General features: G+C 43.7%; 1 protein-coding gene across 1 annotated transcript in view; it reads left to right on the forward strand.

Moving 5' to 3' along the window:
• LOC109997076 (neuronal tyrosine-phosphorylated phosphoinositide-3-kinase adapter 1) overlaps positions 1-15,044 on the forward strand; it is a 34,544-nt gene extending 19,500 nt beyond the window's left edge. The window contains exons 2-7 of the mRNA XM_020651447.2: positions 392-626; positions 8,397-8,764; positions 8,848-10,638; positions 10,752-10,994; positions 11,748-11,854; positions 12,418-15,044. Of these exons, the coding sequence (XP_020507103.1) occupies positions 439-626; positions 8,397-8,764; positions 8,848-10,638; positions 10,752-10,994; positions 11,748-11,854; positions 12,418-12,849 (3,129 nt within the window). The 5' untranslated portion in view covers positions 392-438 and the 3' untranslated portion in view covers positions 12,850-15,044. The remainder of the gene's footprint in view (positions 1-391; positions 627-8,396; positions 8,765-8,847; positions 10,639-10,751; positions 10,995-11,747; positions 11,855-12,417) is intronic.
• Positions 15,045-15,337: the final 293 nt, after the last annotated feature.

Here is a 15,337-nt window from a genome sequence, read left to right on the forward strand (position 1 = left end):
GCTGCACAGCTGAGTTACCATGCTTACTCAAATATTCATAACGGGATAATGAAAATATAAATAGTTTTCATGTGATATGCTAGAGGTGGGGGTAAACAAAACTGCATCCTGCATCATCATGCATCACTGTGTCTCTGCTCTGAAAGCTGCCAGTCGGAGTAATGGGCCGGGGTTGTGCACGATGACACACTGAGCATGATGAGCACAGACTCCCCTGAAGTTCTGACAGTAATTTGGGTTTGTTTATTTGGGTTTCATAGAGCGTCACCACATCTCAAAGCAATCACTGTCAGTCATGTCGGTTGAAAGTAGGCTGGGAAGCTGTTCAACATGTTTTTTAATGATTAATGAACTCAAACATCCCCCCCTCCCCTTGTTTCCTCTCGTTTAGGTGAGTTTGAGGAGGCTGCCTGTGACATACGTCCCTTCTTCTATACCATGAGCTCTGGCTCTGCCCAGGATGTGGCAGTCGAGCATTTCCTGCGTGACATAGAGCGGCGAAGCAAGCGGCTGCACTGCGCTGTGATAGGCTGCGAGGAGGAGCGACCCCGCAGCGACATGAACCTGCTGTATCGTAAGAGCCGTTTGGACTGGAGGCAGAGGGACCAGGAGGGAAGTAAAAAGAGGTGAGAGGATGAGAGCTCAGGAGCTCTGCATGTATGAGATTACAGTGGGCTTCACTTTAGCAGGGATGTAAATCTTAGCCTGTCTGAGTTTACATTTCAAATCTGTCTTCCAGCCAAAGTCCAGGAAGGTAGAAAGTACGGCCGGATATGGGATTTTTTTTGGGTACGATACCGATATCGATGTTAGGGAAAGAAAAATCAGATAAATCGTCCAATGTCTTCCTTAGATCTATCTTCCATCTGTAGAGATAGATAAATGCGTCGTGTGGATCCCTCAAATGCAGTTATCAAACACTTGTAGAAGATAAAGATGGTCACTTGACTGGAAAGTAACTGTGCATGTACGTGCATCACCGCTTGACCCTCTGGAGAGCGATAATGTTTGTTGTAATCCATACAGCACACCTTGTTGGTGAAAGAGAACTGCTAGTATAAAACTCTTTCTGACTGGTGAATAAATCTAGTAATATCTGCGATAATTAGTCACTGGATCTGCTAATATCGGCTGATATTATCGGCTGGCTGATTAATCGGTCGAGCTCTAGTAGTTCGCTCAGAGAGTGCTGGACAAATAGCAAGGCTTTAATAATGAAGTGAATATGTTCTGTGGAGGAGATAAAGTACTATGATATCAGCCAACGTGTCAAAGGGCAAAACAGAGCCACAAGAAAAGGGAAATTAGATAGAGCTGCTGAGGCCTCATTTATCTTAATTCACACTAAATATGTGAATATTTAGTGTTTTCATTTCAAACTTTAATTAGAGTCTAACCTTTAAACTTTAGTGAGACGAGTAGTTTTAATTCACTGCAGTTTGTGAGAGAATGTGGGTCATTGGCTCACATGAAGTGATAAGGATATAAAATAGATGGTTGTTTGCTGGTTGATAAAAACAAAGCAGGATATAAGTGCCAGAAGAGAATAATCCACTTAGTTAAACACTCCTGTGAGGAGTTTTATTAAATATGAATGGACTGAATTAAACACTGCCGCCTCTGTATGAACAGAATCACCAAGATTGATTACTTGTCTTCATAGTAATGTTTAAAGCCTGAATCTGCTGCTGCGTGGAAAGTTGAAGACCAAGTATTAGAGCAAGAACTGCTCCCTTCAGAAACATCATTTTGTTAAGTGAGTGATACCTTTGAAGAAGCAGGATGAGATTCTTTTTGTCATTAAACACTACGTACGCATCTACAGAACAAATTTAGAAAAGACATAAGAGATACTGCTAGCTAGCTGCTTGTTATATTTCAGACATGATGAAGTTGTTTCATGTATTGCACTAACAATCTAAGATAGGGGAAAGAGTTTAAAACAATCATTTTAAATGTATAAAGCAGAACTTCCTTCATTCAAATCATGACCTCTTCACCTTTACCTTGTAACCCTTTGGAGACCGCTGGACTAAAATACCCCACAGAACTACCCACTGTGTACACGCTTTAACAGTAAAATGCCACATAAGCATTAATGCATCCAGTTATGTAATAATATCACACTCACAAATACCTTATTCATATAGTTTAAGCACACTTTGATGATGATACCGTTCTGCTTACGGTTGCTAAAAGAGAGATTTTGAGCACAGCAGAGATTGTAATTTTTGTAAAACTGAACATATTTGAATACTTGTAATCCTCGCCCTTCATAAGGACTGAAGAGTTGTTTGTGAATGTGTTGCAGTTTGTTGTTTCTCTTCTATTAGGGGACAGATTTCTGGTGTTTCTGGTCCTCTTTCTCTCTTCCGAGCAGAATGAAAAAACAACAAAAAAAATCAAGTCTTGTCAGTAATATGAATAATGAAAACAATAGTATATTCTAAGGTGATTTAAGGCTCATTTTCTCTCATTTATTCAGTCATGATTTGCACATACATGCTAAAAGACAATCAAGCATCAAATCAAACTAATAAAAGACGATAGGACTAACTCGAGCACTCTAGGTGTCGGCAACATAACATCATCACACTGTGTATGTGAGCCGGTCATGACAGTGTTGTCTCTAAAAGTGTGTGGGTGCCCCTGAATGAGTGATCTTGTGTGTCTGAGGGTGTGATCCGGGGACAGAGAAGAGACGTACTGTTCAGAAGTGAGTCACCTTTAACTCCCCAAACTCCAGGCTGCACACAAAGACACAAAGAGGGGGAAAATAAAATACAAAAAAAATTCGGTCTGTTTAGAAGCGTCATCCAGTGCTTTGTGACTCACAGCGGTAATTGGAGAGCCGCCTGTGTTGGCAGCAGAGATCAACGCCACGGCAGCAGCAGCGAGCCAGTGGAGTTGTAGGGCACCGTGTGGGACAGAGGGGCACGATGAGCGATGAAAACAGGGCCGGGCTGAGCCAGAGCAGCAGAGGTGAGAAGCAGGACATGACCAGCGATGATTGTGAACAGGAGAGGGTCAGGGAGGAAACCACACAGGGAGGAAAGGATGGAAACCAAACGGACCAGGCACGACTTCAGAGAGGAGGGAGAGAGTGAGGGAGGCAGGAGGAGAATAAGGAGGATGACGGGCAGGGGTAGGCCTCAGGAGAGAAGTCACATTTATAAAGCAGAGACGACTGTGGAGATATAGAATTGTAAATAGGTGAGTTTCAGTGCGAGTTTTAAAAATAGAGACGTTTTGTTAGACAGACAAAAAGACTATTCCCAGTTGTGACCACCGGGGGAAGAAAACTTTTCAGCCAGCTGAGGTTTTATCATTTTCTTGGAGAGTGAATGGGTCTGAGTGTCCAGTGTGCAGATAAACAGTGGACTTATAAAGCCCAGCAGATCCCCTTTTGAAAGCAATTCAGTAGACAACATTCAATAAGGCCATTTAAATTCTCATCATACAATTATGTTTATAAGAAAAGTATTCATTATATAAATCAAATTATGGATAAATAGATTTTTATTCAGAAGAGTTGTTTTAATTAAGTTGAGTCTTGTATAGTCGAATTAAAGGATAATGAAAGTTGGACATGATTTTATTAATAGAGTTTATTAAATGATGAGGGGAATCTTTTTGTGTTTGTTTCACCTCTTGTGTCATTCACATCACACACAGGGATGTTGTTATGGTAACTCGTTAGGGGCGTGTCCAGAGGGTTGGCGAGAGGTGGCATTGCCCCCCCCCCCCCCCCCCCCCAGAAATATGATTGGCCACCCCATTGGCCATTTGCCCTGTCAGAGGCGGGACTTTTTACAAAAGGCTGCTTGTAGTGTTCTTGTAAACCTTCAATGTAAATCATTTTCACATCTATTTCATAAAACAGGTTCATAGGAAAGTAATGCACTCTGTCTAACTTGTAATTAACTAACTGGCGATGCGTCAGGACTAAAACATTTCCATTCAATGTTTTTTTTTGCAGGAGTGTGCATGCAAGTACTTTAAATTCTGACTTTGAGCATACATTTCATTTTTGTTTCATTCAAATTTTAAGATAATGCCCTTATCTTGTGTTACACACTTTAGGCCACCCCTGCATAAGTCAGTGCCCCAGTTGGGTCACCCTGGTCAAAGAAGTCTGGACGTGCCAGATGTAAGGGTGAATGTATAGGGTTTCAAACAATCCTACAATTATACTGTCAGAGGAATCAATGAACAAAGATTTCATTTTTTGTTTGTAGTCAAACCCCTCGCTCAATTTCACTTTCTATGCCATTTTCTTTCTGGTTCTTCTGGATGAGTGAGAATCCATGCTGGAGACAGCCCATGACTTAAGGCAATCAATTACAGCGTCGTGTAATGTATCAGATATGTCAATGAGGTCCAACAGAATGAGGACAGCTCAACCTTAACCCATCTAAAACTTCAACAAGAGACGACTTAACTGCTCTGATATGCCCTTTAACCAGATTGGATGTTCCCCACGATTATACACAGGAAGTCTCATTCAGCTGTTTAAACATGACCCGCTCTTAAACTTTGCCCCAAAAATGTAAATTAGAATTAGGACGGTAGCTGCTATAGGGCAGATTTTTCCTAACTAGATTTCTTCAGCTAAAGCTTTAACACCACAGCCTTTAAACTTTTGGGAATATCTCCCACTCGGAGGAGGAGGAGGAGGAGGGGGAGGAGGAGGAGGGGGAGGAGGAGGGGGAGGAGGCATTCAATCTGCTCAAGGATAAACCCAAGAAAGGTGCTGTTCAGAGGAGCAGCAGATGACCTCCTCGTTTTTTTAAGAGTCACAGATGAACAATTTCTTCAGATTCTTTCTAGTAAAATTACTGGAGTACATGTAAAATATAATTTCAGCAAACAGTGTGGGTTTTTTTTTCTTGAGTTACATTCATAAGGAATAATTGATGATTCGTATTTATGCAGAAAATGAGATTAGTAGTGTAAGCTTTGAAACTTTCATGTAATATTTCTATTGCTGAGAACTAAATGGTCATTCTTAGCAGCATATCAGATCCGGTGATTGTAAACATTTCACAGCAGATCAGATCTGTTATACATAAGAGCTTTCAATCTGCATTAAAGTTCAACCAATTCTCTAAAACACATTTTCTTTGAAACAGCGCATAGCACAACAGTCTTCTTACTGTGGAAAACAAAACAATAAAAGAGAGTTTGACTTTTTTTTAGGTTGTAAAAAAACTCATTAACTCTCAGTGTTTCTTTGTTCACAGAACTACTTCTTGATCATTAGTGTCATCAAGCTGCTAGGAAACCAAAGTCACTGCTCCCAGCCGAGAAATAGTCCCACATTAACACACTCTGAAACCTTACTTTTTTCTTTCCACCACTCCAAGTTTTTAGTTTGCAGGAGGGGAAATCGCAGGGTAACTCCTGGTAGGTTATGAGAAGAGAAGACACAACATTTTACAATACAGCAATTCTGCGGTTATTAAATGAATTGTATGACAATCATATAGCCTGCTGAAATATCACAATATCGGATTGACTGAAGAATGAAATGCTCCTGAAAAGTTAAACAGCAGGATTCATGTTTTTATTTACTGCAAATGTTTCATCCTTAAACTTCTATCCACTGCTGTTTAACATTATCCCTCTGTCTTCTTCTTTTATCCCGCTGTCAGCCTTATTATGTCAGCCTTACTCGATAATTGTATCTCACAAGTCAAGAGAACAATACTTTACTGTATCGATGTTTGGACCCACCACTGTTAGTTAAACTCCTAAATAGGGATGTAATGATTCACTCAACTCACGATACCATCCACGATTTATTTCACAAAATGAGACTGAAGACAAATGATGACTGAAAAAGAGTCATTAAGGGGCTGCAACCCGCTTTTCAGTGTGGTTTGGACTTTTTATATATTTATTTTCTCTCAACAAGGGGAGATGTTTGGAGCTTCTCGTTGTGGTGTCGAGTAAATGCTGCATCATGTTGGTTGTGTTATTTGCGTAGTTCCCCGTCTTCTTGCAATGTTTGCACACAGTTTTTGTCTCGTCTGTCTTGGAGAAGCCAAAATGCTTCCACACCTCCAAATTTCAAAATCGTGCTCTACAGCTGCTGACGTTCACGATATTACTGCGATTAATTTTTCAGAGTATCTACGTGAATCTTGACACCTTTGAATCGATTTATCACGATTCATCTTTACATCCTTACTCCTTAATATGAGAGATTTGTAGATGTCTTCAAACAAAGATAAGCTAACAGTACTCAAATGTTCCCGTTCTTTTGAACTCTGCTGACCAAACAGGCTGTTAGCTTATGTTCCACATTAAGCAAACAGACTTCTGACCTCTTCTTCTTCTTCTCGGAAAACAGATTAGGATATTCACCAAACTGCAGATTTTAGTTCTTGTCGCCATAGATACAGTGCACCATGTAAAGTGGTGAGAAACGAGAAGTGAATAAGAGTCCCGATACTTTTTGAAGAGCCGAGTCTTTGGCCTTGGTTTTGAAGATGTTCAGAGCTTCGACTGCCCCAAGAAGGAGGAGAAACACAGACAGAGCACTGGAGGCTACCCGGAGGAGCTGCTCAGCCTCTGTTCTGGGCTATATTTGGACCTGTAGTATGTATGTCGATTGTTAGGAGTCACAAGAGCGTCTCAACCGGCATTCAAGGACACAACATACACGTTCAGATGCAAAATCCTCTCTCTGGCTGTACTCCACATAGAATATTATTCAGACATACATACACCCACATAACGCGCTTTCAGACATAGTGGTAATAAAATAGGAGCCTTCGTCTTCTCACTGCTGAGCGCCCTTAGTTCTGCTTCTGCTGCTTGTCATGTTGACCGTAAATTGTAAGCTCCGATTGTCTTCTTTGTTGCTTCGCTGCCTCAAAGGGATCCCAACCGATCTAAAAGGAGCACAGCATGACCCACAGTCATATGTTGCCAATATGCCCTTTGATGAATCTCCGACACACAGAATAATCCTGCTTGGGAGCTTTGTGTTGGCTCACTCAGAAACAAATGTTTTTTTGCAAATGAAATGGGAAGATACAGATGTGTTAAAGCACCAAACCTAAAATATAACTCATCCTCATGTAGCTGTGGTTTCCTCACGTTTCTCTGCAGTAAATTCTTATATCCATCAGGAGTCTGTTTTTCCATTTAAAACATTTTCATACATTTGCACCTCTCTTCTGACATTAGTTTAGATCGTCGTGTTGATACAAGAAACAAAAAAGTCTCCTGCTGCTCCACCTACACCCAAACTGTTGGAAAGTAAGTCAACCTTGTTCGATCGACAACCGCCAGCGTAAAGGCCAGGGGCTTATCGTGTGTAACTGTGGGGTGAAGCAGCGTAACACCCCTGGGAAATCTCCACATCATCGCAGCACCTTTCTCGAAAGCGAAGGAGCAAGCTGAGCTTTATCCGAAGTCATTTAATAAGCCTTTAGAGAACCCAGCAGGTCATCGTACCCCCACAGTTTTATGTCAACAACACGAACAGCTGTCACGGATGCCTGAACTGTGCTTGACCTCAAACTGCTAGAAAATTACTTGTTTTAGGTTTTGCGTTTTAGTCTTGTTTACCATCCAGAGTTTAGAAATCATGTATTTTACTGATTTGATTGTTGGGTAATTGTAACGTCTTTGATAACTAAATGAAATTAAATTATGGAGTTTGATTTTTTTTAAGCCACAAAAAAGACTGTTTTGTGAAAGGACATGCCAGTGATGTCACAGGTGTCACTTTGATCTGATAGTATTAAAGAAATAAAGGCAGAGAGTAACACCTTTATCAGAATGAGTCAGAGCAGGTTAACGCTTCAGACTGTTCATTATTTTAATTGATCATTTGGTAAACCACTGCAGTATTTTGTTTTAGATGTGTCTCTTTGGCAGTTTAATTTCTTGCTGTTCCAGCTCGTTTCATAAAGGCTTTCAAAGAAAAACTGTAAAATACATGAAAATCACAACTGTTCCCATGGCAACGGATTAAATGCTTTTGGCAATCATGAGGACAGACTACTGATGTGGGCTGAGGATATGAAGATATAAAGCAAAAAAAAAAAAAAAGAAAAGGGAATCCAGCAGCACAGTGAACAAGACTAAGAGCACTTTGTTTTTGACAGGGGAATTGATTTTCCTAATTGAATGTGTTTGAGGGGGAAGCAGATGTGGAGGAATTCAGATGGAAAGATATACGAAAATATTAAAGACGGAGGAGTCTTTAGGGCTTTCCGTTTTGCAGTGAAAGCCCTGCAGGCATTTCTTTATTGCAAAGGGGATGTTTGAAGAGAGAGTGAGGGGAGAGGGAGGTCAATATAAAGAGAGGTTCATGAATGTTTTGGACCTTACTATATTTACTTCAATATCGTTTTTCTCTTGCCGCTCTCAAACTACAGCTCGACCCAAAACGACCCCTCAGCCACTGTCGGCAAAGTTCGAGACTTGGCTTCTTTCCGCCGCCACTTCCGGATGGGTTTCATGACCATGCCCGCCTCCCAGGACCTGTCCCCTCACTCTTGTGCCTCCGCCATGGCGCCACGCTCACAGTCCTGCCACGCTGTCGGCGCAGGGGACACAAGTCTGGAGAACGGAGATTACTCTGACACCCAATCGCAACACGGCGGCCGCTGCCCGCCGGCCAAGCCCAAACGTCACCCGAGCACTCGCCTCAGCTCTTCATCCGCTGACGGCCGAGGACTCCCGGAGACGCCGCCACCGTCTGTGTCCTCTCACTCGCAGGGCAAACACTCAGAGAAGAAAAATGGTAAATTAGTTTTCAGTTTCATTTTCCACGTTGAAAATGTTCTTTATCTTGACATGTTTGTTTTTGCTTTTCCTCTCCTGCAGCCATGAAGAAGTCTGACTCTGGGGAGATGAGCTCTAAGAAGGTGCCTCCTTTAAAGCCCAAGAGAAGTCCCAGCACCCAGCTGACGTTCGACTCTCTCCCTCCACGTGTGCCTGGTTCTGCCGCATCCCTGCCTTTCCAGGGGGGGGACTGTCAGATCCGGGGAGACGGCGACGATGAGCCGGTCTATATAGAGATGGTGGGCCAAGTGTTCACCAGAGACAGTCAGACAGCCACCCCCCACCCTGTGACCCCTGTGGCCACCACGCCAGACTCTGACTCAGATCAGAGCGAGGCCATTTACGAGGAGATGAAATACCCGCTGCATGAGGACAGAGACTCCCAGAGACACCTCCCTCAGAAACACGAGAAACTCAAAACCTCGAAACACTTTCACGTCACTCCGTCCTCCTCCAATAGCTCCTCCTCTCTGCCCCGCCCTTCTTCTTCCTCCCCTTCCTACTCCAAACCCAAAGCCACCGTCTCCATCTCCCATTCGTCTCCTTTGCCTTCCTCTGCGTCCTCAACCCCGGTCCCACAGGTCCTCTCCGCCAGTCCGCACACCCCGCGAGCTCCTACTCCCTACCTGCTGCAAGGGAGTAAATCTGAGCCTGAATCCAACACAAAAATCCCAGCCCCTTTCCCAAATCTTTTACAGCACCGCCCACCTTTGCTTGCCTTTCCTCAGCCGGCCGCAGCCTCCAGTGGGGTCGGTGTTCAAAACAAGTCATCGTCCTCCGCCAAATCGGGAACGCAAACGTCCAGTGGGACAGCTCAAGCCAGCACCTCCTCCTCCACTTCTTCTTCTAATGTTTCTGCGTCCAAGGAATCTTCAGGAAGTGCAAACCAGCAGGATAAACACAGCAGAGACTCCCAGCTAGGCCCCGCCCCCGGCCTGAGAGCGAGGAGCCACTCCACGCCTCTGCCGCCCTCCTCCAAATCCACCTCCCCGTACTCCCATCACCACCACCACCCTCACCATCGACCCTCGCACTACCACCACTATCGCAAGCCGGACAGGGGAGACTCCCCTGTCCCCAGCAAGAGCGGCTCTCAGTCGTCGAACCAGGCCACGGTTCAGACCCAGACGTCGAGTACGGGCAGGGAAGGCAAGTCGGTCAGCTTCCTGTTGAAGTCGGACAAAGGAGAGAGGGAGAAAGACAGAGAGCGTGACAAGGATCGGGATAAGGACAGGGACAGGGACCGAGATAGAGAGAGGGACAGGGTTAGGGATAGGGACAGGGACAGGGACAGGGACAGGGACGGGGAAAGGGAAAAACACAGGGACAGAGAAAGGGAGAAGGACAGGGACCGAGAGAGGGACAGAGACAGGGACCGAGATCGAGACCGCGATGGGGGTCCATACTCTTTACCGCTTGAGCACACTCACTCCTCATCTTCCCAAAGTGGCACTAGCTCCACCCCTACGCCTTTATCCTCCTCCCAGCGTCCTCATTCCCGCCCTCATCTTCGTTCTCACACGCCTCACGGCTTGCCAGCGTACAAGCCCCCGTCTTCGGACAGCCCCCTGCTGTGGACCTACCCATCCGGCGGATTCCGGAGACCGCCGGCTTACGAGAGCCTGAGAGGAAGCTCCTACACACCGTCCCTGCAGCAGCCTTTGAGTCTTACGGGCGTTGAAGGGACGTCCAAAAGTAATGGAGGGTCCGGGTCGCACTCAAAAGCTGGCTTCATGCCATGGGACAGCAGCGCGAGCTTAGCTGCAGATGAGGGGTCTTACTGGCCTATGCCGAGGAAACTGTCCTTCAGCCATGGGACCAGAGAGACAGAGAGTAAGTCAGAAGTCGTTTTATAAAAATGCAAACACAACCTGCTTTTGATTGGGTTTTTTTTTTAAAGTTGAATCGACTTTAAAATATTCATTTTGTTCCTTCCCCTGTCTCAGAGGATGAAGGCCGGGCGTGGAATGGCAGCGCAGATGCTTTATTAAGAATGGATAAGGAGGACCTCTGCATGGGGTCTCGAGGAGGACACTCAGGCATCCCAGTCCACTTCAGCGGTGCCACCAGCAGGGCTCTTGGTCACAGCGAGTCCTTGGCCGGTGTGGACGGCAGCCCTGGGTTCAGAGCGCTCCCCAGAGCGGGTCTGCCTCTTCCCTGCCAGACGTTCCCTGCCTGTCGAAATGGAGGTAAGCAAAAAAACGCACATCTTTTAGTCATGGCCTCTACCCACACCATATTTAGAGAGGAACTACGGCTGTGGATTTTCACAGGGATTCTTCTGCCGACTTGGAAATCGTACTCCTTTTTTTGTCCTTGTCTGACATCAAATGCAACTTTAATAATGTTCCAGAAGTGAAGACTATGTCCTCTTCTCCCCTGACTGTCATAACAAGGCCACCAGCTCTGCCTCCATTACATCTTCTTCTACTGAAAAGAAGGATTTTTCTAAACATTCATGAGCCCTCATCCTGTTTTTGGTACTTATAATGTTGATTTAGAGACATTTTGTCAATATTTATTATTTAATTTAGTGTTATGAACTTAGTACTGATACAGAAAGGTGCAGTCTATATCGCCTGTCAGCAACTTAAGTGATGTGACATTTATCAGTGAAAGGTTACAAACTGCGCTTATGCAAAACTGTAAAACTTGACTCGATTTCATCACTTCTGTCAGTTATGTTGAACACCTTTTTTTGTAAAAACAATTAAGTAAAAAATAAAACTGAGATCTTATTTTGTTGAATTATTCATAAACAATAATTTCAAAAAAGTGGAAATGACACATTACCATCTATTTAAATAAGTTGAAATCAAATGTCAAGATAATGTATCTATGTGATAAACTGATTCAAAACAAGCATCTCTTTTGAAACAAAAATGTATATTACAGAGAGCGCTCATTAGAAGACACCCAGTCTAATGTTTGTCTCCTTACAGAAGTGGGGCGGCTGGGCCGCTCCTCCTCTGCTGCTGGAGGGAGACAGGTGGGTGGAGGAGACGTCCAGAGACAGAGCAGCCTACCAGCACGAGAAGCCCTGAATCAGGTGAATCTATAACAGCCAGATATAGACTCTATTAACTTCATTCATAGTAGATTTGAGAGAGAACATTAATATTGTTCTCATTATTACTTCCCCTTCTGCTAGAGACAGTGCTCCAGCAGAGTTATTTTTAGCAGCTAGATATGCCCACTGAGCAGAATAAGGCTCTGGCTCGCCTCTAAAGAATAAGCGCTGCAAAGGTATTTGACGTAGGCTGATATGTAATCAGGAAATAAGAGAGAGAGTGGTGGATTGGAGAACAAGCTGTTCTCTCTTTTGGAGTGATGAGCTGCAGCCTTCTAGCAACACATTTTCCCAGATTCTGGCTGCATAGCAAGTGCTGACGCAGTTTGAGTGTGCTGCAGAGACAGTCTGCATGCGGCTGGTTGACCCTCCCTCAACCTGTCGTAAATGAAGCATCGCTGCATCCTGGTGGCTGTGCAGAGGAACTGCAGTTTCAATCATCATGTGCTATGATTGGCTGTCTTTGCCGGCATCCTCATGTCGGCTCTTTTGAAATGTATTGTGTTAAATATAACAGTTTTTTCTTTTTCTTGTTTATTCAGCTGCATGGTTTGGCCCAGTCACAGGCGCCCTGCAGTCCCAGCAGCCCCAGCGTGTCTCGACAGCAGCAGCAGCTCCAGCTCCACCAGCAGCAGCTCCAGCTGAAGCAGCAGCTCCAGCAGCTCCAGCAACAGCACCACCTACAGTTGCAGTTCCAGCATCTCGCCCAGCTGGCACAGGGACAGCCTCCTGTCGGCGGGGGCACCACCCCGTCTGCATCACAGACCCAGAGAGACGGCAAGCTGTTGGAAGTCATCGAGCGTAAACGCTGCCTGTGCAAAGAGATCAAGGCCCACAGGCGCCCTGACAAAAGTCTGTGCAAGCAGGACAGCATGCCCATCCTCCCGAGCTGGAGACGGACACCTGAGCCTCGTAAGACTGGCACGCCACCCTGCCAGAGGCCACAGGCCGTTGTGTGGGACACCGCTATTTGAGGTGGAAAGACAGGCTGAAAGGTATACAGCATTAAAGACAAATAAACACAGAGGAGATGAGGGTTGAAGAGCTACAAGCAAATAAGGAGTGAAAGATGGCTCTGCTTCTTATTGTGTGATAAACTGATCTGAGCACAGTAGTGAAGGTCACCGGAGACTTTGAATTTGTTTCAAATGAAAAAACAAAAAACAGGTTGTCAAAAGAGGTGAAAGAAGTGTCACAATCAGACTAAATTAATCTCTTTTCTGGGTGATTTGTACTTGCTCTGTCCTTTTCAATGTGTTCTAATTGCCAACAGTTTTTTGCCACAAACGCCAGTATTGTCGCTACAAAACAAAACAAAAAAAAGCCAACTTTACAATAATGGGTGGGAATGTTTTCAGAGTTTGGTGTTGCCAAATTTTCCTCCTGACTACTTGAGACATAAAGAAATCATGTATTTTTCTCCAACGCGCATAGAAACGACTCCGTGGAGGAGAGAGAAGGCGAGACTCATTGCTAAGTAATCAAAGTGTTTCTTGAATTCGTGAATGCATTATGAGATGTCTTGATATCAGTAGATTGTCATTGTGGATGCAAATAATCATCACCGACGAAGTAAAAGCTACCTACTGTATCTGTTTGCATATTTGTAATGTAAATCTATTTACTTTCTCAACGTTTCTGCAATTTTATAGCAATATGCTCCCGGCAGCAGAGCAACATAATCAAAACTTGTGTCGACTAGCCTAACATACATATCTAAGACTTGAAGAAGTCGTATTTACTGTGTCATTCTCTGCATGTCACAATAGACATTCAGTATTGTAAAAGAATATGTGTAGAGATGATCATGTGCGACTTTGACACACAAAGCAGATCTTCACCATGGCACCACGTGGTTGTATAAAAAACGAGAACTATATTGCTCATGAAGGTGGTGTGACAGGTCCAGCCAAATACAGACACAGATCAATGGTACAAAAAACATCATCGCTCATGCTTCTCCACAGTTGCACATTAGTGATTGTTCCACCACACAGAAAAAAAACAAACAAGCACTGACACCCATCAACACAGACTGTACAACATGGTGCAACTGATGAGACTGTGAGTATTGATCACCTCAAACAGAATGCTGGAACAATCTGCACAAAAACATGGTATTTGCTTAGGAGAAATTAAACCCTAATGTACTGTAAATAGATATGTACAACTGTATTGAAAATGTAGCAATTATTTCCATTTTCATACTTGTAATCAATACATATTATGTAGCATATACTGTATAAACATAACTTTGTTCACTTGTTTTTTCTAAAAGATTTAAGTATCTGCTGCAGCCAGTCCATGCATTACTTATAGTTCTACTAATAAAACGGTAAGCCCTCTGAAGAAAGGCACAGGCCAACAGTTGTTTATTTGAATTTATGCAAGACTCCCTTTAAGCTGTGTTATTCTTTTATTTATGCCTTTTTTTACTACATACATTTTTATTTGTGTACAGATTTTAACAGCTCCTTGTCTTGACATTTTGAACTACTTTGCTGCTATCTTGAACTACTGGTGTTGTTCATTGGACCACATGGTGTCGCCATGTGAAACATTATCAATATAGTGGTTATTGTTACATATTTGTTTTATTTCTGAAAGCCACGTGAACTGAAGTTTGTACCTTGAAGAGTGAGCCCTTCTGTAATAGTATTAAGGCACTTGAATGTCTCTTGGTTGTTGTTGTTTTTTTAATGATAGTTAGCCCCAAGCTGTACAGTTTCAGTACACCCTGTGAGAAGACGACCTATCTAAATGTTTGAGAGTCACTGCTCGGCCTTTTTTTGTTTTTCCAAGTCCCACCTGCTCGTGTTTGAGGCTCGAGTTTTTTTGGAGCGTCCATTTTCAAACAAACACAGGTCAGGGTGAAGGAAATGGGCGAGTGCAATGCATGCAGAGATTCCTTACACTGAAAATGTTCCTATGATGCTGACTATTGTGCCCGATTTTAATTTCAGACCACTATGGACCCTAGGTATCATTTCCAAACTAGTTTACAGAACCTGTTGGTTTTGTGTGTCTTCGAAAACAGTGGCCATTATACGAGTGCCATACTATATTGATATGGTAAGATACGGTGTACCTTGGAAATCACTGTAGTGCTATATTTGCATTGATATTGTCATTCAAAATAAATTTTATATAATGAACTTTACACAACAAACAGAGCTGTTGCATGTGTTCATGCCTCGTGGTGTTACTGAGTAAAGATGGTGGGGAAGTGGACATCATGTTCCCTCTGCACTCCTGCAGCAGGATTTGCAGCTCCCTCAGTGTCCAGGTGAGGGAGCTGCCTTCACTCCGCTGCTGCTGCTGCTGCTGCTGATGTGGCTGCATGCCGAGTACTGGAGGCAGCACTGCAATATACCGTAGTGTGCACAAGCAAATGCACTAAGAGCAATCCGCAGACCTTTCGAGACTGAATTTTAAGTAGCTGCATTTCCAGAATTAATTATA

The sequence above is a fragment of the Labrus bergylta genome, chromosome 14 (assembly GCF_963930695.1).
Source record: "Labrus bergylta chromosome 14, fLabBer1.1, whole genome shotgun sequence".
Classification (NCBI taxonomy): Eukaryota; Metazoa; Chordata; class Actinopteri; order Labriformes; family Labridae; genus Labrus; species Labrus bergylta.